Source organism: Struthio camelus, chromosome 23 (genome assembly GCF_040807025.1).
Source record: "Struthio camelus isolate bStrCam1 chromosome 23, bStrCam1.hap1, whole genome shotgun sequence".
Taxonomy (NCBI): Eukaryota; Metazoa; Chordata; class Aves; order Struthioniformes; family Struthionidae; genus Struthio; species Struthio camelus.
The window spans coordinates 3,908,396-3,930,612 of record NC_090964.1 but is presented as its reverse complement, the minus strand read 5'-3'; the positions used below and the strand labels follow the sequence as shown (position 1 = coordinate 3,930,612).

Here is a 22,217-nt window from a genome sequence, read left to right as displayed (position 1 = left end):
ATAAATCTCTCCTATTGGAGCTGTTAGCTGGCGAAAAATTATTAAATATCCTTTGGAGCAAGGACTTCAATCCACATCTGCCACATCCTAGATAGGTGCCAGATACACAAGGATATATAGTCAGCCTTTGTCTCTCTTTCTTAGTCTTTCCTGTTGGAGCTATTCCATTTTGTATAAAATGGGCTAAATAAATAATTCATGGGCTAAAGAGAGACTAACTTCGGAGCTAGATGGTTATGGCACTCTTCTGTGCTGTGAGGGCATCACGGGTAATTCTCTGCTCCAATAAATGGTTGCTTATTTATTTATACTAACTGGAGCAGCAGCAGGAGGGATTGATAGAGGCCCTCTATGCTCCCACCCTGCTCAGGGACCAGGGGACTCTCTGGATTGGGAGAGACCAGTTGAGGGACATCAGTCCTCAACTGAAGGTTGCAATAAAGTGTAAACATACATTTTTTTTTCTCAAATTGTTATGAGAAAAACAAGCCTCATGTTCAACACTACTTGCAAGTGTTAGCTAACAAGAAGGTTGATGCTGCATCATAATGCTGCAGTGAAACTGGGGTGCTCAGCTAGCTCCTGGGTTATGCTGCGAAAGTAAGTAGCCCCTGGAAGGAGTCCTAGCAAGGGCTCAGATTTCTTCTTATTGACAGCTCATCCCATAGAGAGGTGTGGGAGAGGAAAGGGAAAGATGGGGGAAAAAAGGGACTTATTTTTCCTTTATTTCTCCTACAATTCCTTTTTTTCTCTCCTTCTCACCTATCTGTGTTCCCCCCACCCCAAAGCTTCCCCCTTGTTCTGAGCTTCCCTTTTTTATAAGTAGGGTTAACAACTGCCTAATTAACCTGCCCGTAATTTAGGAGTTAGAAGAATTAAAGAGATCAGAGCCAGCTCGGCCCTGTGAAGCCGGCAGGCGTCACACTGCCTCGGTGCAATAATGAATGTCCCAATGCCCCGGACTGCAACTGCTCCCCGTTGCAGGGGCCGTTCTTTCCATCCCAGCCCCAAGGACTCCTTCGTTAGTGTTCAGCACGTTTTCTTAGTGCTGCCGGACCCTGGCACACAGGGCTTCAGGGGGTATCCCTGACTCCTCCTGCTCCAGGGAGCTGAGTCCTTTTGCCTGGCTCTTCAGTGCATGCCAGAGCATCCAAGCTATCTTGCCAGCTAAGGCAGCTGGGGGGTGCTGCAGGGGTGCCTATCTGCAAGGTTTCAGCTCCACATTCACATATGCTTGAGTCAGTACTAGCACTGGATAAAAATTTCCAAGAAGGAGCATTTTTCCAGCAAAAGAAATGCTTATTTTTCAAGAATGCCTTGATTCTCTCGAAGCTGTCAGCATAGCCAGGTGTGCGGCAGGCTGGGCTGCCTGGTCGTCAGCCAGCTCCCGGGGCTGCCCAGCTGCCCCCCGGCAGTCTGCTGGTCTCCCTGGGGTTCCCCACTCCCCAGCGCTCCTGCTCGATACGTTATTCAGCATGGAAATTGCATTTCCCAGCCAGCCCTGCTAATTACTTTTATCTACAGTTGTATCCAGCTGCTCAGGCAGAGGCAGCCAAGGCCCACTTCAGCTCAGGCTGGCTTTTTTTTTTTTTTCCCTCCCTTCCTGCTGTCAGCTCAAACTTTCATTTCGGTATTACCAGTCTACCCTCAGTCTTTGTTGTGCTAAGGAGCTCCTCGTGTCCAGGTGGGTGACCCCATGCGCTGGACCCTATTGGGAGATATTGCCAGGCGGAGTTGTGTTGAGGAGCTTGTCTCACTTCCCTGGTTTCCTGCGCTTTCTCTACTGTGCCACCACAGTCAATGCAATCCAAGACTTTTCTTTCCCCCAAACTGAAATGTGTACCCCAGCTGTTTTTCCAGTTTGCATGACAGCCCTTTTACTCTGCCAGTATCTCTTCTTTTCCACTCCATGCCAGCAGCAAAGAAAGTAAAAGGAGGATTTAGCCTCAAGTCATGAGTTATCTGACTACAGTGGATGGTCACTTTGAGTGGACTCCTTTGCCCAGTTTTGAGCCAAATTTTGCTTGCAAAATGAAAAAAAGAAAAAAAAAAAAAAACCATGTTAACCAAAATGTGTGTTCTGTTTCCTTGCAGGGAATCTGACTAAACATATGAAGTCAAAGGCCCACAGCAAAAAATGTCAGGAGATGGGCGTGTTGGTATCTTCACTGGTGGATCTGGAAGCCGAAGAAGGTAAAATTTAATATTCTGAACCTTGCTATTGCTGCTGGGAGAGGGCAATGTCAATTCAGCCAGGGGACGTGCTCCACAGAACGTCCTGTCAAATACAGGCAGTGGTTTTGTTCACCCCAGGCTCCTTCCAGCACTGAACGGTGGATATCTGCTTGCACTGATTCAGTTACAGCGCCCTTCTGGGAGGCTACTGCCGTGGGGTACAATCTGTGAGCCCATGTCTCCCTGCTGTGGGGATTTGTGCATGTTTGTCAAAAGTATTTCTGCCAGCTATAGAGAGAGATGAGTAAGTAGACTGATAAGGTGCATCCTGTGTTTGTGCCAGCACTCTGCATGTGGGCTACATAGACAGTAATAAATAGTGGGTCTGTGTCGCGAGAAGGTGCTTCTTAGTATTTTGGGTCTCTCTAGAAGGTGGTTTAGAGCAGAAGTTGGACTACTGTGCTCTGGAAGAGCCTATCTGTCTCCTGACTGTAGAGGGAGTCTCAGAAACCAGAAGACCAAGACTGCCCCCCACCACAACCCAAGATACCTCACATGAGGCTGCAAATGCCCCTTTGCTGCCACAAGGGCAATCTTTTAGGTGAAGGAGAAAAGATCGGTCCTGGCCCGCAGCTGGTAGGATCTGATAGCATATTTTACTGGAGTTGAAGTTCTGGGTGTGAGCAAGCGCACGTGCTGATTCTCTGTGCCGTTCCCTCCAGGCATAGTGTACGTTGCAGAGAGGAGCCCTGCCAGCTTCCAGGCCAGCCCTGGCCAGCCCCATGGGTGCAGGGGAGGTGTATAGCCTGTGGAGGCTGGGGTGGTGTTCTTGCAGAAGAGGTGCGCTCCTGCAGGACAGGAGTTTTAATGATTCAGGTGATCCCTCCTTTCTGAAAGGGACTCCGAAGAAGGATGTTTCCACAGGGATCATCTTCTAGGGACCTGCTCATGTTACTGCCTTTGGCTTCTCCTGGGACACTTAGCAATGCAAACTAGGGCTGTCTCTGGAGGGACTGATGCATGCATGAGCTGCTCCTGTCTCTGCAGATAGGTCTAGTTTGGACCCTGCACCACTGATGGAGGCCTCAGCAAAGCCAGGATGGGGTTGTGGGTGGCTTAGGGCAGTGCTTCCCCTCACCCCTCACTCTCCCATGTCTGCATATGGCAGATCTTCTCCATGCATAGGATGAAGGTGAACCACCCAGGTCAGTAATGACCTGGGAGATTTCTCAGTACGGAAAGAGCCAGCAGAACCAAAGTAACATAGTGCTTTGACATTTAATAGCATTATTCTGAATGCTTTACAAGAAGATGCGTTTACCCAGATTCACCTTCTTATTTCTGTCATCTGCTTATGCACAAACACACACCCAAACACACACACACACACACACACACACACACACACACACACACACACACACACAAAGTCTGTCAAAGGCTCTGCGAATTCAGGAGTCTGCTTTTTGGGAAGTACAAATGGCTCCCTGATTCAATAATTTCTGCCCTGGTTTCTAGGATCTGTAGCTGAATTTCACAGAAGTCATCCCAAGAAGCAGATCTCTTCCTGTGAGGCTGGGTAGCAGCCAGCAGGAATGCGGTGGTCACCATGAAAGCTTCTGCCTGTTGTCCAGTCATAAATATTGAGGGAAAGATGAGAAGGATCTCCAAGCTAGGAGCTGAAGAAACATGGGGAAGTCTAATGTATACTTAGCTGTTTGAGCTAGAAAAAGATATTTTACCCAAATTATTGGAGCCTGCACTCCGACAGCTGTGAAGGGTTAGGTTATGAGTGTCTTGGGAACAGTTAGATGTTTTTATGATTGTTATTCTGTTTCCTTTAGCAAGGCCCTGGGTATCCTGAGTTGGAGCCTCAGTGTAGGAATGACTGGGAAGAAGCCTTCAGAGTAGCAGATCTCAAGTTGTCATGAAATTTTGGGTCATTTCCATTTGCATTCAGTAGGTCGTTTGCATTTATAGCAGACACTATACATACTTGCTATAGAGGGAAGAGAGGCTCTAAGAGTACAGATCTATCTCTGTCCCAGTATGTTTATTCCTGGATAAAATACTTAGTGCCACAGAGCACCGTGGTGTTCTCTGTTTGCATTGCCCTACAGTCCGGGCATGACACTGTTGACCCATCCTGGCTGCCACCCCAGAAAGCCCTGTATGAAAGCAGCTCTTGTGGCTGCACCGAGTGTTGTTCTTTCCCATTTCCCGTTCCATTCCCCTGTCTCACCCCAAATAATTTTGATTCCCTGGTCCCTGGGATTCATTTTGCCACAGCCCACAACGGTTTGTTGACAATGAGTTAACACGAACTTCATAAAACACATGGCGCCGCAGTTATTTTTATAAAGTGAACATCAGCTGAGCGAGTTCGGGAGACATTGCTGTGAGCCAGGGAATGTTAACTCGGCAGGAACAACAAACAGTGCTTATCACCCCTGGTCCCCTGCTGAGGTCAAGTCCATCAGAGGATTTATTGGGAAAGGGGCAGGTTCCTGGGACACGGACATGCTTCCTGCTTCATAGGTAATTAAAAGTTACTAAGTTCATTTCCTTACGAGTCCACCATGGATAGGGGATTCACTCTCTGTTACAGTCTGTAGCCTTCCCTGCTTCATGGAAGGCAGATCTTGGTGCATAACGCAGGTGGTTCTGCTTTTCGGTGAATGCTGCTCCCTCTGGACCTGTGCACTCACGGGTTGCTTAGGAGGCAGCGAGTAGCTGTGCAGCCTGGCCCTCGAGCTGGGACCCTCGAAGGTGCTTTAAGCCTCAGCTTTTGAAAATCTGAATTTGGAACAGCTGCACTGCGCAGCCTCTCCTTGCTTTCCTCTTCTGCTCCCCCAGTGCGCTGTGTCCTCAGGCTGTATCGACACCAGTTAATTAAACAGTGCTGGGGAACATTTACAGGCACTGACACATCATTGTGTCAAGTGTTAAGCTGTAGGAACGGTCCCTGATACATCTCTGGTACAGGCCAACTACCACTCTGTCAAAAAACTACTGAGCACAGTTTGGGAATCAGCATGGGCCAGGAACCATTCCCAGAAAGGATGCTGGATGTGGTCACCCCGTTTTGGAGGCAAAGAGGTACAGATGTGGGCTCTTCTGTGTCAGTTGGCTGCAGGGCCCATGTCACTGTTGTGGGATAAATGTAGCTTGGAGGGCTAATAAGACTCTCCTTGACCTTAACAGACCATTGCTCAGCTTGACAGCAGTGAAACTCTAGAAGACATCTACGGAGGCCAACTGGTTAACAAATCCCAAACCCCCAGTGATCTCCCACTGCAGCAGTACCCTGCTTTTTCGTGTGTGATGCTGCAAGCTTATGTTCACGTTTGGGCCAGGTATAGCCACTTAGGCAGTCAGAGAACAAGGAAATGGGAGAAAGAAACGAGGCCTACAACACTTCTACAGCCATTATGAGAAACCCATTCCCACTTTCCTTGTGCCTTTCCTGAGTTGCATCTCTCCTTTTCACTGAAATACTTTCCTAAAACCATGTCAGTTCACAGAGGCACTGCCCTGTTCTCACATGGACCCAGTGGTGTTACCAGAGTTTCACGTTAGAGAAACTTTTGCGTGGCAGAAGCTTAGGGCAGAAAACAGCTCACTCTGCATGTCACCACACATAACATGTCGCTCTGTACACACGCTAATGAATTGTGCTTCACAGCAGCCTGGAAGAGGGGTGGACAGAGGGCTGTCCAAGGCCACACAGAATAGACAGCTACACCAGGGTTAAGGATCTCCAACCTGGCTGCCAATGTGCTACTCTGCCTTAAGGGGTGGTTTTCTCCCTTTTAAATCTGATTGTGCTCCCGACTTTTGTTCTGCTCTTCAAAGCAGCCTTTTGATTAGGCAGAGACGTTCTGTATTTGGCAGTGGTCTTACCAAAGTTTATTGTGGGGGGAGGAGGGCATGGAGAAAAGAAAGTCTAGTCGAGGATTTTGTAGCAACCACCACAAGGGAAAAGTGTTAGTGTGGTGTGAGGCAGTGGAAGGCCGCTCCAGTGTCAGATTGCTGGAGGACTCCTTCAGCCTGTGAACTCACTTAGAATAATGGATTAGCTGATGGCCTCTGAAAATCTCTCCCTGCTGTTGTACTACCTGTAGGTGATTTTTCTGTGGATCAAAGCTAGATAGGGGAAGAGGAGAGTGGCTACTGAAATGCTGGTTGCGTGACTCCGAAAAGAACAACTATTATCTTAAACCTTTCCATTACAGTCAATTAGAATTAATGAATCACATTAATTGAGTGTCGCTTTTGAAAACCAGCAAATCAGAAATCCTATTTATGTTACACATAATTGAAGGCTTCTGAGGGCAGAACTGCAAGGGCTTGCTTCACAAGTCCAGGGGAATGCTTTCGTTAATTATTTTGTTCAGTCTTTCATTCCCAGGCTCGTACAGGGTTAATAGTAGTGCATTGTGAGCAGCATATTGTGCGAGCTGTTTGAAAGCCATTCAAGGCTGTAAACTGACAGGAGCATTCTGCTTACGAAAACGGAGGGCTAGCAGGTGAGACGGCTGAGCTGGCCTCAGCCTTTGCTCTCCTTAAAAGAATAGGCTTAAAACAAAAGCCTTACCAAAGGTCTGCCTTTCAGCCCTGGGTAGTACACAGCAGAATGAGTGGGACTGTCAGCTGGGAGACCTTTCTTCTTGCCATCGTGAAATCATTGGTCCCTGACTAATTGTGAACAACGAACACGTGGTTCGTGGACACCTGCTCAGCCCAGCAAGGAAAGGACCTACCTAGACTCTAGAGAGGCAGGATCCCATTAGCTTTCGGAAAGGAATCCTCTCTTGTTGTTGCTGTTGGCTGCATGGCTGCTTGCTGGAATGTGTTTAGCTGTCTGGACTTCATTGCATTATGCAAGCGATCTATGTAATTTTAGAATTACAAAAAATATACAGTCCCCATTTCCTCCCATTGATGAAGACCATTTGTGTTTGTATAAAGGGGACAGTCTGCCAGGAAGGAATGCAGAAAGGTGAAAATAGGAAAGCTTGGTGTCAGAGTAACGTTTCCTTTCTTTCTATCCATCTTCTGTTTTACCGGGTTAAAGCTAACACTGGACTTTTGCTGAAATTTCAGATATTTTGCTTCATGAGTCAGGAGGCCCATTGCTCATAAATGCCAAGTACATACAAAATAAAGCAGCCAGGAACGGGGTTAGAAAATCATATTCTGCACAGTAGTGGTTGGGGCTATGTGGATGAATGAGAAAAGAATATAGAAATGGCAGAAAGGTGCATGAGAAATTAGAGATCACAGCTGCATCCCACCTCCCCTGCTCTCAGCGCAGTGAATTGGAAAGAGCATTCCCCCATGTACTCAGAGACTGTCTCCTCTCTTTCTTGTAACTGAAAAATGACCATTTCCATGTAAAACAAACTAGTGCAGAAAGTTTTGTGTTTTCCTTCGGGAGCCTGGGGCAAAGGGGAGGGAAAAGTAGTTGCTAAAACTCCCTGGATTATTTTAAATTGGAGCTATATTTCAAATGATTGTTTTTTATTTCTATTTAAGGGGCAGGTGAAAGAAGGGAGTGTTACTGTAAAGGAGATTTGAGCCTAATTCTTCACTCTTGCACGCATTTTCCTTGGTGCAATTGCGCCAGTTTGGTGGAATAACATTAGAATAAAACGAGGGTAATGAAATGGAGCATAGAGCCCTCAGATAATGTCATTGACCAGGCACATTTTCACTCGTTCCTTCCTCCCTTCTTCCCCCCATTTCTCCCTCCCTCTCTCTCCTCTCCTTACTTGCCCTTTCTCTCCCCATTAGCTCAGCAAAATGTATCTCTGTTGCAAGAAGCCAGGGCTCATGGTTCAGGTCTGAGCTTTCTTTCTGTCTACTAGGAGCATGCTAGGAGGCCAAAGCAAACTCCGTTTGGGCTGTCCCAGGACTCACTGAACTATTTTCCTGTGTGGCAAATCCAAACAACTTCCCTATGTGGAGCTGGCTTCACGTTTCCCTTACTGTGTACTTCTGACCTTGCTGTCTGTCGTGCCAGCGCCTGTCTGTTGTGTGATCGGTGCCAAGAAAGCAGACCACACAGGACAAGGCTCTCAGGGCCTGAAACTAAGAAGCAGAGGCTGAGGCTGAGGCTGTAGCTGTCTGTCTGTCCCTAAGCCCGAAGATGTCAAAACCAAAAACCAGAGACAGTGACTGGGTCACAGATCTGGTAGTGAAATGCGTTCCCTTTCCAGGCAAGACATTTGCAAAGTTTGTCCTAGAGCTGGGAGAACCAGTCATTTGGAATAATATTTGTTCTGAACTCAGTTCCTTTGAGAGTTTGCAAATAACCCGTCACTGGATACTGGGTCCAGCAAACACCATCATTATACAGTCATTTCACAATGCAAGTCAGCCTCTTTGTGGAAGGCTGCTGACTTCAACTAGACACTGTATGATTTCTGTGGTAGGTCTAATCTTGCTTTATTGACCAGTTAACAGATATTTTCTAAACAGCGGAAGCAAATGAGATGCATTTCAGTCTGACTCTTGGATGAATAATCATCCATGCTAAAATACATGTCTTGTTTCACGAGTGTCTCAATTGCCAAATACTTCACGAACATTTAATAGTAAGGCTCCATTATTCAAAGTAAACTGAATTAGGCTTTTTATCCATAGATCACAGTGACTTCTCACTGTGTGGCCAAGTCCTGTTCCGAAAAACCACCCTGACTGCTGCAGGCAGGTGTGGTCCAGCCTCAACTTTAACGCCGTTTAGTTTCCCTTCCGGCTTGTCTTGCTGATGGATGGCAGCCCTAAATGGAAAACTGTTTCAGTGAATGCTGTGTTCATCATACGAGAAATAGTGTCCTAGGCTGAACTGACCAGGAAAAGAGGCCAGCAGTGCTGCAGTCAGTTAGTGCTGCAATGCTGCTTCATGCAGATGTCAAAGCAGCATCCAGCACTCCCCGTCCAAAGCTGGGGAGCAGGCATGTCCCAGGAATACTGAACGGATCTTCTTGGTGCTTGGCACGGAGTTTGAGAAACTGATATTTTATTAGCCCCTCCTGAACAGTGGGAACTTGAAAATCCTCCTGACGCTGCAATTTTGTTGAGCTACAGTGACATCCAGTGGCTGTTCCCGATGGACCTCTTTAGACTGAGCTTACATTTCTGCCTGTATCCCTGCACATCTGGCATGGGAAGATGCAGATTTTCTCAGTAGAGAGTAGCGCAGAGGGTTAGCCGGCATGGAACCACTTGGGAGCTTGGTACTGATCTCGGAAAGCTTCTGCTGGCTCTTAAATTAGGAGAGAGGTACTATATTTTTACCTGCAGATTGTGATATCCCAAATCCTCTCAAATTTCTGTATATTCCACAAAGTACGTGAGCTGTACGCAAGCTCTTATTAACAATGATTTTGGTATGGCAAAAGCGTCACTGTGCAAGGCATTCCACAGATACACAGGAAAAGCCTCTGCTCCAAAGAGCTGTCTGCAGCAGAGCTAGAACCAATCAAAATGAGGGATGGGGAAAATCCACAGAGGTTCTTTCAACCCTATTGTTTGTGTTTTATTAAAAGTCCTGTGTTGTTCCATTCAAATGCCATGTAATCTGGACAGGACAAGGCTCAACATGTGGAGAATGGGAGCAGTTAACCCAGCAACCTTCCCATACCTTGGCGGATACAGATGTGTCATAAGCACCATTGCAATGAATAGTCATAAAAAAGCACATCAAAGGATGATAGTGCTGCTATTCTGGTAATCTAATAAAAAAATGGCTCTCTTTTTTGCATTCCTAAAGAAAGGCAGGCATGGTATGTGAAGGTGTACATGGGAAACAGACTGATGGCCGAATGTGTTGACAGAGCAATGGCTGGAATCAAAATTAGGCTGGAATATTTGGTCCCAGTGGTGGGACTCACTGAGGTCAAGGCAATGAATCAGGACTGGAATCATCAGGAGCAGAGCTTGAAGAGAGCATGAGATTGCAGGATTCAAAGCAGGAGATGGGCAGATTAGGCAATAGCTGTGTCTTCTTGCCCCTTGGCCCCTTAGAACTCTTGAGCAGTTGTGATTTAGCACAAAATTGGTCTCTATAAGTGTATTTTATGCTCCCTATTTTCTATTATTTCCTCATTTCTTCAGGAACCAGTGAAGACCTATTCCAGGACTCTGAGGGGCGGGAGGGATCTGAGCCAATTGAGGAACACCAGTTTTCAGACCTAGAGGAATCTGACGATGACGATGACAATGAAGATGATGAAGATGAGGAGGAAGAGGAGAGCCAAGATGAGCCACCTTTAAAGTTGCCAGAAGTCACACATACCGCCCTCCCAATGCACTCTTCAGGTGGCTCTCTGTCTTCTCAAGAGGAAAGCTCTGAAACAGCATTGTCCTTAGCCCAAGAAACTGTTTCCAGCAGCCAACAAGTAGGTGAAGGCCACCAGGCCTCCTCCTCAGGGCTTGAAACAAAGTGGTCAGCAGACAGCAGTGACATTGCGGTGTGCCACAGCTTCCTGAGTCTTCGCAGACCAGCTTTGACCTCCAAGGAACAATTGGCTTCTGCTGAAAGAGAGTCTGTCACAAGGCCACAGATGTCCTTAGCTGTGGACCTGTCAACCTCAAAAGACACCTCCCCAAGAAAAAGGTGGTCTCCAAGCCAGGACTCTGGCAGAGGTGGTGGCAGCAGCAGACCAATGCTAGCAAGAAAGCACCTGTTAACCAAAAATGAAACTTCACCGAAACGGTTTTCGCCAACTGGAGAACTGTCTTCTCTAAGGTGCCTGTCTCCAGGGAGGGGTTTGTCTCCTTGCCAGCGTGTCTCTCCCAGGAGGGAGGCATCTCCGCTGAGATGTGTGTCACCAAGACTTGAGCTGTCGCCCAGCAGGCATCTTTCCCCAAGAAGAGAGTTGTCCCCAAGAACACACCTTCCACCAGAAGGAGAAGTCTCCCCTGTGAGGCATTCATCTCCGAGCAGAGAGATGTCATCAGTCAGATATATATCTCTGAAGAAAATGTTGTCCCCAGGCTGTTCAGAGTCACCTAGGTATCCATCCCCTGGGAAAGAGGACTTGCCTGGTACTAGCAAATCAGCAGCAGATGACAAAGTTCAAAGCTCATATAAAGCCCAGCATGGAATATTATCTTCAATGCCTCTACCTCACAGGTTCTTTGGCAAAAACATACAGCTCTATGAGTCCAAGCTGGTAAGTTCCAGCACCTCTTGCCCTCCAGTCATTGCAGTGCATTCTCTGTTTTGTTTTGTTTTGTTTTTTTTGATGAATGTTGCAACGCAAAAGATACCATAATGATTCTAACTGTAACTGATGTCTCAGTTGACCCAGAGGAAAGCGACAGCAAACAGCAAGAGGTTTTACACCTGCTGTTCCTGCCCATTTCAGCTGAAGAGAAGTAAAGTTGACCCTTCTCTGAGGGATTATTTACTCTCCCTGACCAAATCAGTTCTTGGTCTTCCTGCCGAGACAAGAAGTAAGGATGACCACTTAGTAATGACTGTAGCTGTGATAAAGAGGTTTTTCCCTGAGAATTTCTGACTCCTTTCTGAGAGCTCACCAGCTAGTATGACACCGCAACCACATTCGGTGATCACTGACCTGAACCAGATTTGAACTAGTCAAGGTGAAAGGTCTTATACCCTATTGCTGACCCCTGGGCTATCTTCACATGCAGCCAACTCTGTTAGATTAACTGGTAAGAAATGTTTGCTTGGATAGCTCTGGTTTCATCTCACGTCTCTATTCAGCACAGAGAGGTGTTTCCCACTGGGTCCAGAACATTATTTAATCTCTCTGCTGGGCATATCAAATCCTATGGGTAAAGGAAAATTTCATGTTCCTCCCACAGCTACAGGCAAATTAGACGTCGAGTTTTGTGTGTGGAACGTTAAGAGAGCTCCCACTTCCATTTCTACTGAGGTGCCTGACTCTCCTGTAATTTACGCTGATGTGGTTCAGATATAACAACATGAAATTCAGTTGCTGGAGTTGCTCTGCTCTGAAACTGGTGTGAGGAGAAACACAGGCCGTTAGGGACTGCACTGGGAAGAGAGAAGCCTTTATGCAACCTCTGGAGGACCTGTAATGGCAGATGCTGAGCCAGGTCTTCCCCAGAAAAGCCATGCTGCCCAATGTGCATTTCTTCTGTGTCTGTGATAATGTACCTTCTTTTGGTGCTGCCTTTCTTCTGCTTTGCAGTATATGTGATAGTCTCTACTTTTTTAAAGACTATCTGTCACTGTAGGCAAACACTTTTGCCTACTTTAATGCTATTTCCTTTTCCTGTGAATTAATTTCCTGTAATGAATCTCAGGGCTGTAGAAAGTATAGAATCAGATTGATAATCCTGATCCTTTAGCTGCCAAACATATTCCGTCAGGAAAATTGTCCAGTGCTACTACTGGCACCAAATTGCTTAAACTCCCGAGACGACCCTAGGAGACAATTGTTATTATTATCCCCCCCTGCTTATCTGCCCATCCACGTGTTTATACTTACGCTCTCACACACATACCTTTTTGCTCCATTTTTCTGCTCTTTTTACACAGTCACAGTCACCTCTGTTGCTTTTCTAATGTGCTTCCAAAGCAACAATAAAGACCTGAACTGGAAACTTTCCATTCAGCAGCAAGATGGACCTCTGGAGTTTCATTGCAAAATTATGTTCTTGGTGAGGATAGAAGAAGACAACCAGGATTTATAAGATCCCCACATGTAGCTTTGTGGTCACATCTTGTGCCCTAGACATTATTTTGACACTTAAATACGATCTTAGCTTAACTGTAGTATAAGGCCTTCTGCCAGGTGTTTGCACTAGACCTCACTCTCACCATCTCTCTTCCTACCAGCTCCTGCGGTAGATAGTCTCTCCTCCTGTTGGCTGTTGCACAGCTGGGATGATCTGTATGTGGTTTCCTAGCATCCCTGTGGTGATTTTGCAAGAGTTCATGTGGATGAGTGAGATATAGCAAGTGTTTGGGCTTGCAAATTCTCCCCAATTAAATGCTGTCTTCAGTGGCTCTGCTGCTTTCTCTCTCTCAATTTCTCTTTTGCTGTCTTCCTCTGCCACCTCTCCATAGAGACTCAGCTCCAAGGGTCAACCAGTTGTCCATTGTCCCACACAGAAATATGCCCTCCAGTGAATCTTCAAATTATATAGTAAACTCCATCTTAATGGAAAGTTTATTTCAATTTCTGTTGCTTCCTCTTCTTGGGAGTCCTGTTTAGGGGTTTAGATATAAGCTCATCACTAATTAATCCATTTCTGTTTAGCCGCATATCTCTCCATGATGTACATTAGGAAACTATGTGATGCACCGAGAGAGAAAGAGGAAAAGGTAAAATGATAGGGTCTTTAACCCTTAACTTCTAAAGACCACACCCTGAGGGTGGTGGTGGGGACCATGCTGATGAGTGTGCTTTCTGAAAAATGAAAGTTAATGTTGTCTGCCACTGGGACTGCAGACTCAGTTCAAAACATCCTGGCAATTAGCAGCTGTGGGGATGTAATGCTGCAGTAAGAAAATACGGTAAAAATAAATAACATTGTTCGAGGGCTCTAAGAAACCCAGTATACTGAAATGGCTCTGAAGTGGTTGTGATCACAGGAAATATTGAAATTCTCTGCAGGAGGTTCAGAGGCAACTCTGGTAGTGTGCCAAGCCTGAATCAAACCCTTGGATCTCTTTCCCAACAGATCTTGTGCCTATTTGTACCCAGAAGCCAAATTTTGTGGGTAGTGTTACTCCTCACCCTAAAGGTATGGGGCTCTAAATCTTCCTTGGTTGGTTGGTCTCCCTTCAGTTGAGAATAAAATACCAACAAAAGTAATCAGTAGTTCCTCATAATGTGCATTAACGATGCTGGTGCTGTAACTCATGCATTGCACTGACTTAGCTGTTTCTTTTTCCCTGTCCAATGCAGAAGATAGAACCCAGAAGCCCAACAAGCTCACCCGGCGTCACGCAGCCCGTCTGCTCCAGACCCTTGCAGGCACCTCATGAAATACACATCCATGCTCCCAACCGAGGGGAGGAGAATGTCTTCAGCCATCTCCCGTTGCATTCACAGCAGCTAACGAGGACCCCGTATCCTATGATTCCCATTGGGGGCATCCAGATGGTTCAGGCAAGGCCAAGTACCCATCCCAGTTTGGTGCCCAATTCAGTTGTGTCCCTGCAAGCAGGATATTTTGCATCTGGTGGCAGCAGCTTTGCGGAGTTCAGCCAGGCTCACGAAAGGGACGAGGAACCGCAGGTCCCGCGAGAATCTTCATCAGCATCGGTCTCCCCAGTTGCAAAGGTTTCTAAATACACGTTGTCCCCAGAGCTTACAAGCAGTGGTTACTTAGAGGAGAAAATGAGGACTAGTGAGCTTCAGCAAAAGACAGACCAGGAGGAATACAGGGTAAAAATGTTCGCTGAGTCTAGCCACTCAGAGCAGGCAGGCTGCTCGGCTCCCCCAGACAGCCCCAGCACAAATGACGAGCACTCTCCAAAGCCTTCAACAAGTGGGGAAGAACCCTCGAAAAAAACGGGCAAGAAGCAATGTGGCAGCTCAAGCACTTCTTTTGAATCATCCTGCACTTTCATCTCAGATCTCCCCTCCCAGCCGTTGGACAGAAGCAGCAGCACCGGCTGCCTCTCCGAGCCCTCATTGAGCCATTCGCACTCCCACCAGTTCTCTGTCAGGAGGAGAAACCTCTCCGGAGAGCCCAGTCACCAAGGGGGAACCTACAGGAAGAGCAGTCCACACTTAGAGCACGCAGATTTAGGTCAAACTCAAAGACAGGTGGATGAAAATACAGGAAGTACTTAAGCCTCCACCATCTGTTCCACCTTTAGGCTTCCTATGTAAAATCAACAGACATTTTCAACACTATTTCCTTTAGTATAATCATTGCTATAAGAAGCACTCTAGTGAATGACCAAACCCATGGAAGATTCCTGGTTTTCTTTGTCCCAGTCTGGTATTATCTCCACATGTATGCAGTTACTTGTGCCTTTTTCTATACCTTTTGTTGCTTGAAATGTACAAAAATGTTTGAGGCTGTGAATATTTTTTTAGAGTTTTTTGGAAAGGGGTTTGTTAGACCTTGTCTTTTTTGCCATTTAGGTGTGCGTTATTATGGGCCTGAGAGATGCAGAAAGGAAAGGGTTAAGCATTTTAAGAGGAAGAAGATGCACTGAAAACAAAAACAGAAAAAAAACTTTTTTATATTGATTAAATGATTAAAAAAAAAACCAAACCCTTGCTCCTGTGTACAGAAGTTTATGATTCATATTTATTACATGCTTTATTTAATTCTTGCAAAGTGCTTGTTTTTTTTTTTCTCGCATCCCTCTGATTGCCTATGGTTGTGCTTTAAACAGTTAAGACTGCTTTACATTTGAAAAATGTGTTTACCCTGAATTTGTAAATGAAACTAGCACTTCCTTTAGGAGGGGAGGTTCGTTTGCAGTCAGAGAAATCTTGTAAGGCGAAAAAAATGGATCCTGAGCATCCCTCCCTCCTGCAGAACCCATCACAGCACTTTTTTTAAAAAAACAAAAAACAAAAAAGGGACAAAAAAAAGGTTCTTCTTCAAAGATTTAACTGCAAGAACATAGGAATGTATCGAATGTAGACCCAGTGCTAGGAACGGTGTCTCGCCGTCCTTGTGCTTGCTTTAATCCCGACATTGCGCGCCTGCTCCCCGAGCGCACAGCGTGTTGCGACGCCCCGCGCATCGCCCCTGCAAAGTCATGCCGGTGCCTGAGCGCCCCTGTTTTCTGGGGTTTGGAAGCCCTCTGTAAAGACCCTCCCTTGGTGTAAAAGTGGAAGTAAAATCTCAGCCTTCCAACTGGTTTTCTCTGTATTTTTTAGTTTTGGACAAGCTCCCCCCATCGCATCCCTGCTTGGTCCTGACTGTTTGCTTCGTTAAGGTGTAGGGATGCCGGGGTAGCGTGTGCTCTGCTCATTTGCACGCCTGCGGCTCTGTAACTCACGAGTGACTCTGTGTCTTATTTTATTTTTATTTATTTATTTAAAACAGAACGTCGCAAATGTAGTCCTTATTGCGCAGATGGGCCCTTTTTGGTGTTTTGGATGAAAAAGTTACAATGCTAAGTGGTTAGTGTTTGAAAGCAGCGTGTTATGCATGCGCAGTAACTTTTTCCAGAGCAAATTTTTAAAAGCGACCGTCCTTAGTGGAGCAATGGCCTGTACTGCCAATAGATACGATACCAAATACAGAGAGAGACAACGGAGCCATTCCTCTCTGTCACGTTAACACACTTTTTAAAATACAAATGTTCAATACATGTTTGCCCTAATAGACAGCAGGCTCTTTACTACTTCAGAGGGTTTTCTGGTCTATGGAATCTGTACAAATACTTTTTTATTTTAACAACAACAAAAAAAAATATATATATATAAATATTTAACCAGTGGACCAGTTCTTTCTTCTTTCAGAGCTGTTCCAGTTTATCGGGTACGTAATACACTTTTTAAGAAAAAATAAAAACAAATAAAAAAATAAAAGAAATCAAATAAAACCCTGAATGAGAACATATTTCCTTGCCAGACTTGATGAGCTATGAACTGTTCCCGTTTCACGGGCAAATAATATAGATTTTTAATAACCTTCTGTGATTTTTTTTCTTTTCTTGTAAAGGGAATTAAGTACAAAAGAAGATATCATGGTAATAACATTAAGGTTGTGACACTGACCAAAACAATGTCCAGAACCCATTTATATCTTAATTAGCACTTTTATCAAGTTTCCCCTTTTCCTATTTCCCCCTCCTTGGCCCCAAGCCTGGAAGCAGGTCCTGCTTTCAAACCCGGCCAGATCCCATGGCAGGAGCAAGGTCTGTGACTTCAATTCAGCATAAAAGCTCCATTTAGTGAAACTCTTAAGCACTGGCTTAAATCCTACTCATTTTAACAGGATTTAAGCATATGCTTAACTATAATGATGACTGGGGGTAGACTGTTCAACCAGGGGCTCTGTGAGCACCCCTGGAAACCATTCACCTCTCCAAATCTAGTGACAGTTGTGAATTTCCTGGCTTCTGCCCCCTTTCTGCCCCTTGCCCTTGTCGCACTCTTAACATTATTCCAAGGTAGCTTTTGTATTTAATTGTTTATATATATATTTATATATATGTATACACACACACACACACACACACACACACACACACAGCTATATATATATATATATATATATATATATATATATATATATATATATGTAGAACCTGTACATAGAGAAAAATAATGCAGCAGTTGTACACTCAGCATCCTGGTTTTATTAGGTGCATTTGACATTAGCTTTGGGCTAGATCAAATTTGCTTAACTTCTTCCCGTAACTGCATTTTAATCCTGGACCTGTTGATAATTGGCATAGGGTTGTTTTTTTCCCCATCGTTTCTGGACAGAAGGGGGAAAAAAAAAAAAAAAAAACAGGAGTCCTTCAGTGCATTGCTTTCTTGCTTTTTTTTTCGGGGTTTCTCTTTTCCCATTTTTTGTATTTAAAAAAAAAAAAAAAAGCTTTTCCAGAAGCTCAAGATGAGTTGAAGTTTCTGCATCTGTCTTACGGCGGGTCCAGGCAGGCAGCCAGCGCTCCACAAGGTCGTGGTGCCTGCGGCTGTTGGGCCTCCTGCCTTCACAGGCGGCCGAGAAGCGGGAGAGGACAGGACAGGGCCGTGCAGCAGTAAGGTGCTCCCCAGGTCATGCCCTGCTCGCATCCCATGCTGACCACGTCGCAGCCACGGTGGCAGCTGAGTGGGCGCATGCGGGGACCGCTGATAACTCCAGGGAAGGGCCAAAAACAAACAAACAAACAAAAAATGCGCCGAGTTTAGAGCCAGTTTGGATTCTCAGCGGAGTGGCTGCTGGCACGGCTGGGAGAAGCTCTGGCTGGGGTGAAATGGTGCTTCACGCTATACCTACTGGGGGCAATACGGCCTATTGAATAGGCAAAGAGGATCCCAAAAAAAAGAGTGATACTTAAGGGCTAATTATCACACTGACAGCTCAGAGCTCCAAAGGACGGGTGTCCTCCAGGCGGGCACCGGCTTCTCTCCTGCTGCACGCAGGGTGGCAGGCACCGAGGTGCACCTTGAGCAAATCACATCCTCTCTCTGCGTCACATTCAGCTAAGGAATAAAATGGTGCAGCTCTATTAATAGAGTTTACGGTGGGGCTTAAGGCGCAGGCAGCTATTACTGGCGGCTGCATTTCCTATTTTGAGCACCAACGTCTTTGTAGGAGCGAGTGGCACACTTGGCAAGAGCTGCTTGCAGGTCACAGCTTGAAACATCACTTCTGGGCGTCTGTTCTGTCTGAGAAATAGGGATGCTAAAGCCTAATTTACCTTCCACAGGTGCCGCAGGAACGGATCAGTTTGTTTCTGTCCAGACACTTTGCAGAGGCAGTCAGCAGTATTATTTTGCAACAGAATGTATTAATAATGCAAATAGGCAAATTAAAAACCAAAGCTCAGCCCTTCCTTTTCATCAGCAGGGGAAAACAAGATCTCCTGCTTTTCTTAAGGCAGAGGGTCTTAATTTATAGGCCATGAAGCCACATGGCCTCCAGAGACTGGCTGCTCCTTTTTGGTTATGTAGCTGGTTAAGCAGCCAAAACCTTCTGATATTCCCTTCCCCGGTTAAGCTATTTGTATAGCTCCCCATGAACGCAGGTACTCAATGGCAAACGGATGCTCTGGCGTCCAAGAAATCATTTTGCAACAAGGACTTGGCCCATGCTGTTAAATAACTCTGTGAAGCCGTCATGTTAAGTACCAAGCCTTATATCCAGAGCTGATAAAGCACTTATATGTGGGCTTAAGCTTTAGTGTTTCAGGAGTTTCAGTAACTTCTTTGTGCTTAAAGCTAAGCATGAATTGAGCTCCTTTTATCAAGGTTACAGAGCTCAGTGTTTTGCAGGACTGAGCAGACCATGGGAGGAGGAGGAGAGGGAGCAGCTGGCTCCCAAACACGACCCAGTGCCTTGAAGTAGATCTCTGTCAACTCTAATTATTCACAGGTTGTTGGCCAGATACCCAAGAACTGCAACAGGAAACTCTTAAAAGTAATGATGAAGTAGCTGTGACTTTACAGCTTAGGACTGGGAAATGTATTTCACCACCTGTTCCTAAGGGTGACGTTTTTCCAACGGGGTGTCTGTGAAGTTATACTCAATCAGTGCTTGGGCCTGCCGATAAAAGCAAATCGGTTTGTCAAAAACGCTGCGCTCGCTCCAGTCCTGTCAAAGCCAACAGGGCCTGTGAGCTTTCCGAGGCCCTAGAGATGGATAGGGCAGGTCATTGGAGACAGCGTTAGGTGCCCAATTCCTACTGGTAGTCAACCAGGATAAAGCATCTCAGCACTCGTCATACATCAGCTCCATCAGAGTCTTAACTTTAGACACAGCTGGACGCCTTCCACATCCCCCCCCCCACCAAAAAAAAAAAAAAATTGCAGAAGAGCTGGTTTTACCTTAAGCCATTGTTCACTTATACCTGTTTTTTCTTTTAACTCTGCAAAACTAGCATCTGAAAAAGCAATATACTTGGTCACACAGAATTCATTAGAATTATTCCAATTTTTATGCAAAATCCTAAACAGTTTGATCTAGCCCTTTTCTGGTGTTCTTGCAATAGTTTTTCTTTGGCTGACTTAGTTTCATCATGTGCTTTTCTTTTTTAATATCTCCATCTATTGCACAGTATTTACAAATAAAAGCATATTGTAAATTATTTACAAAAAAATAAAAAAAAATAAAAAATCAGGCCTGATGGCATAAAACCAATCTGTTTTCATTACTGAGATATGATGGCACTTACGATCACTTTAGTAAATGTAATGTAAAAAATAATAATAATGTGTACGCAAATTTAATATACATGGTCTCATGTAAGATAAATATTTGCCTTTTTTTCTAAAAGGTGTATGTATTCTGTAAGTGGAATAGTCTGTAGAAAGTTTCTATATGTTCTTAAAATGGCAATACATTCCAAAAAAGGTACTGTAAATATGTACAGTGTACAATGTAATTTGGTAGTTTTGCCTGTAATTTTATTTTAACTCCAGTTTCTACACTTGCATCTTGCAATGTCTGTATGGTTATATCAGTGCAAAAAAAACAAAAAGCAGGTAAAAAGCACAGTCTGATGTAAAACAAAAAAACACAAAAAAACAAAAAAACAAAAAAAAACAAACAAAAAGAAGAAGAAAAAAATACTCAGTATTTGATGTTTGTGACCCTTATTGTAAATGACATCTGTACTGTGAATGAGAAGTTTTTACAAGTATAATATTGCCTTTACTACAGCTCGGACTGTCTGCTCAGTCTGAGCCTATTTTTAAAAAAATAGCATGTTGGAATAAATTTTAAAGTCCCAACATATTACTACGTGCATGACTGGCAGTCTTTAATTTTTATTCTTTTCTTTTTTTCAATACAGCCAGAGCCCTGGGTTCTAAAACGACGGAAGTAAATTTGGATGAGTTAGTGTTAAGCTGCAGGCACCCCTTTCCCCCCGCCAGCCGCCAGGGCAATCGCCGCCGAAACATCCCAGTCGCATTTAAAGAGCTGCCGTAACAGAAGCACCGCTAACATGTTTTTCAGTATTTCTTCCTTGCAGTGTAGCAATAGTGAAGCCAAGGGGCATGGCGGATGCTCAGATGACCCCCCCTCGCCCCCCCGCCCCGGCTCTGCAGAGTCCCGACGGAACTCCGCGCACAAACGGGAGACCATCCGCTGCAATCGCCGCTGGCCGTGATTTTTTTTTTTATTTATTTTTTTTTTAAGCTGCATCCTTCCGTGGAGTGAAGAGGAAGCTCGGCTTGAAGCTCTCCCGGCTTTGAGCGTTTCGGTTGCCTCCTGTGCCTTGCCCGGATGAGACGCTTTGCCGGACCCCCCCCAGCCCCGTCTCAGCGCGCCCGGCCGGGGGAGGCCGGCTGCCGGATGGAAGGGGCTGCTGCCGGCGGCTGTCCCCGTTCCCGGTGACCGTCCCGGTCCTGGTGCCAGCGCCTGGCCCCCCGGATGTGCTGGTTCCCGCCGGGCGCCCCGAAACGGAGCAGCGCGGCGTCGCGCTGTGAGACGAGGGGGGTTCGCTGGGGCTTTTCCGCCGTCGGGTTAAGGAATCGGCCCGGCTCTGGGGCCGAAAGGGCCGTTTGATGCACTCGTGCCTTGTCATGTCCCCCCCCCCCCCCCACCCCGAAACCCTTCTTCCCCCCTCCAGGGCACGTGTGTCTCTCCGGAGGCGTTTCTCCTGCTGCCTGCCGCCGCCCAGCCAAGTTAAACGGACCGACGGCCTGATCCAGCCGTAGCTGCCCAGCCCCAGCGAGGCTCTGCTCCCACCCGCGGAGGTGAGGAGAGGCCTCGCAAGCCCCGACAGCGCTCCCCCTCGGCCCCAGCGGCCCGCAGCCCCTGCCCCAGCCGCGGAGAAGGGAGGGAATCAGCCGCCCCCCTTGGCCCTCCCCGGCACGCGTGCCGGCGGGAGCAGCGTGGGGCCGGGGCCCGCTCCCGCGCGGAGCCCGTCGCGCCTGTCCGGCCGCGCTCCCGGGAGAACGTCGTCGGCCTGGATGCCGCAAGCAGGCTCCCCGCCGGCCTGAGGCTGGGCCGCCGCCAGAGCCGTTCCTAAAACGAGCACGACCGTTATTAAGGAGAAAAAAGAAAAAAAGAAAAAAAAAAAAAGTCTAATTTCCCCCCCTCCCCGCTGATTGTCCTTCCTACAAAGCAAGCTGCCTTCGGCCCATCCGTTCCCTCCGTGCTCTAGTAAGCCCTTCTGGGCAGCTTCCCACCCCGCTCCTCTTCGCCCCGTCGCTTCCAGCAGCCTGCCCAGCCTTTGTGTGACGAGATGGACGTCTGCAAAACAGGTCAAGGAAGTAACTCGCTATCTGATTTCTATCTGGGACCCTGCAGCTGGGGCCGCAGCAGCCAGCAGACCCAGCTGCTCCGTGTCCCAGCATCAGAGCCTGTAGCCTGAGCAGTTGGCTCCTCCAGCCCTGGTTTCTGACCACAGTGCCTGTGCTGGATGGGAGAGACGAGGGAAG

The 22,217-nt window shown here is 46.4% G+C and overlaps 1 protein-coding gene across 13 annotated transcripts in view; it reads left to right on the top strand.

Annotated features, from left to right (window-relative positions):
* Positions 1-20,565, top strand: part of HIVEP3 (HIVEP zinc finger 3) — a 335,389-nt gene extending 314,824 nt beyond the window's left edge. For 12 of the 13 annotated variants that reach the window (XM_068917181.1, XM_068917189.1, XM_068917188.1 and 9 more), the window contains 3 exons: positions 2,095-2,193; positions 10,297-11,357; positions 14,091-20,565. In XM_068917181.1, the coding sequence (XP_068773282.1) occupies positions 2,095-2,193; positions 10,297-11,357; positions 14,091-14,984 (2,054 nt within the window). In that variant the 3' untranslated portion in view covers positions 14,985-20,565. Of the gene's footprint in view, positions 1-2,094; positions 2,194-10,296; positions 11,358-13,439; positions 13,505-14,090 lie in introns of all 13 variants that reach the window. The other variant, XM_068917191.1, reaches the window with a different exon arrangement.
* Positions 20,566-22,217: the final 1,652 nt, after the last annotated feature.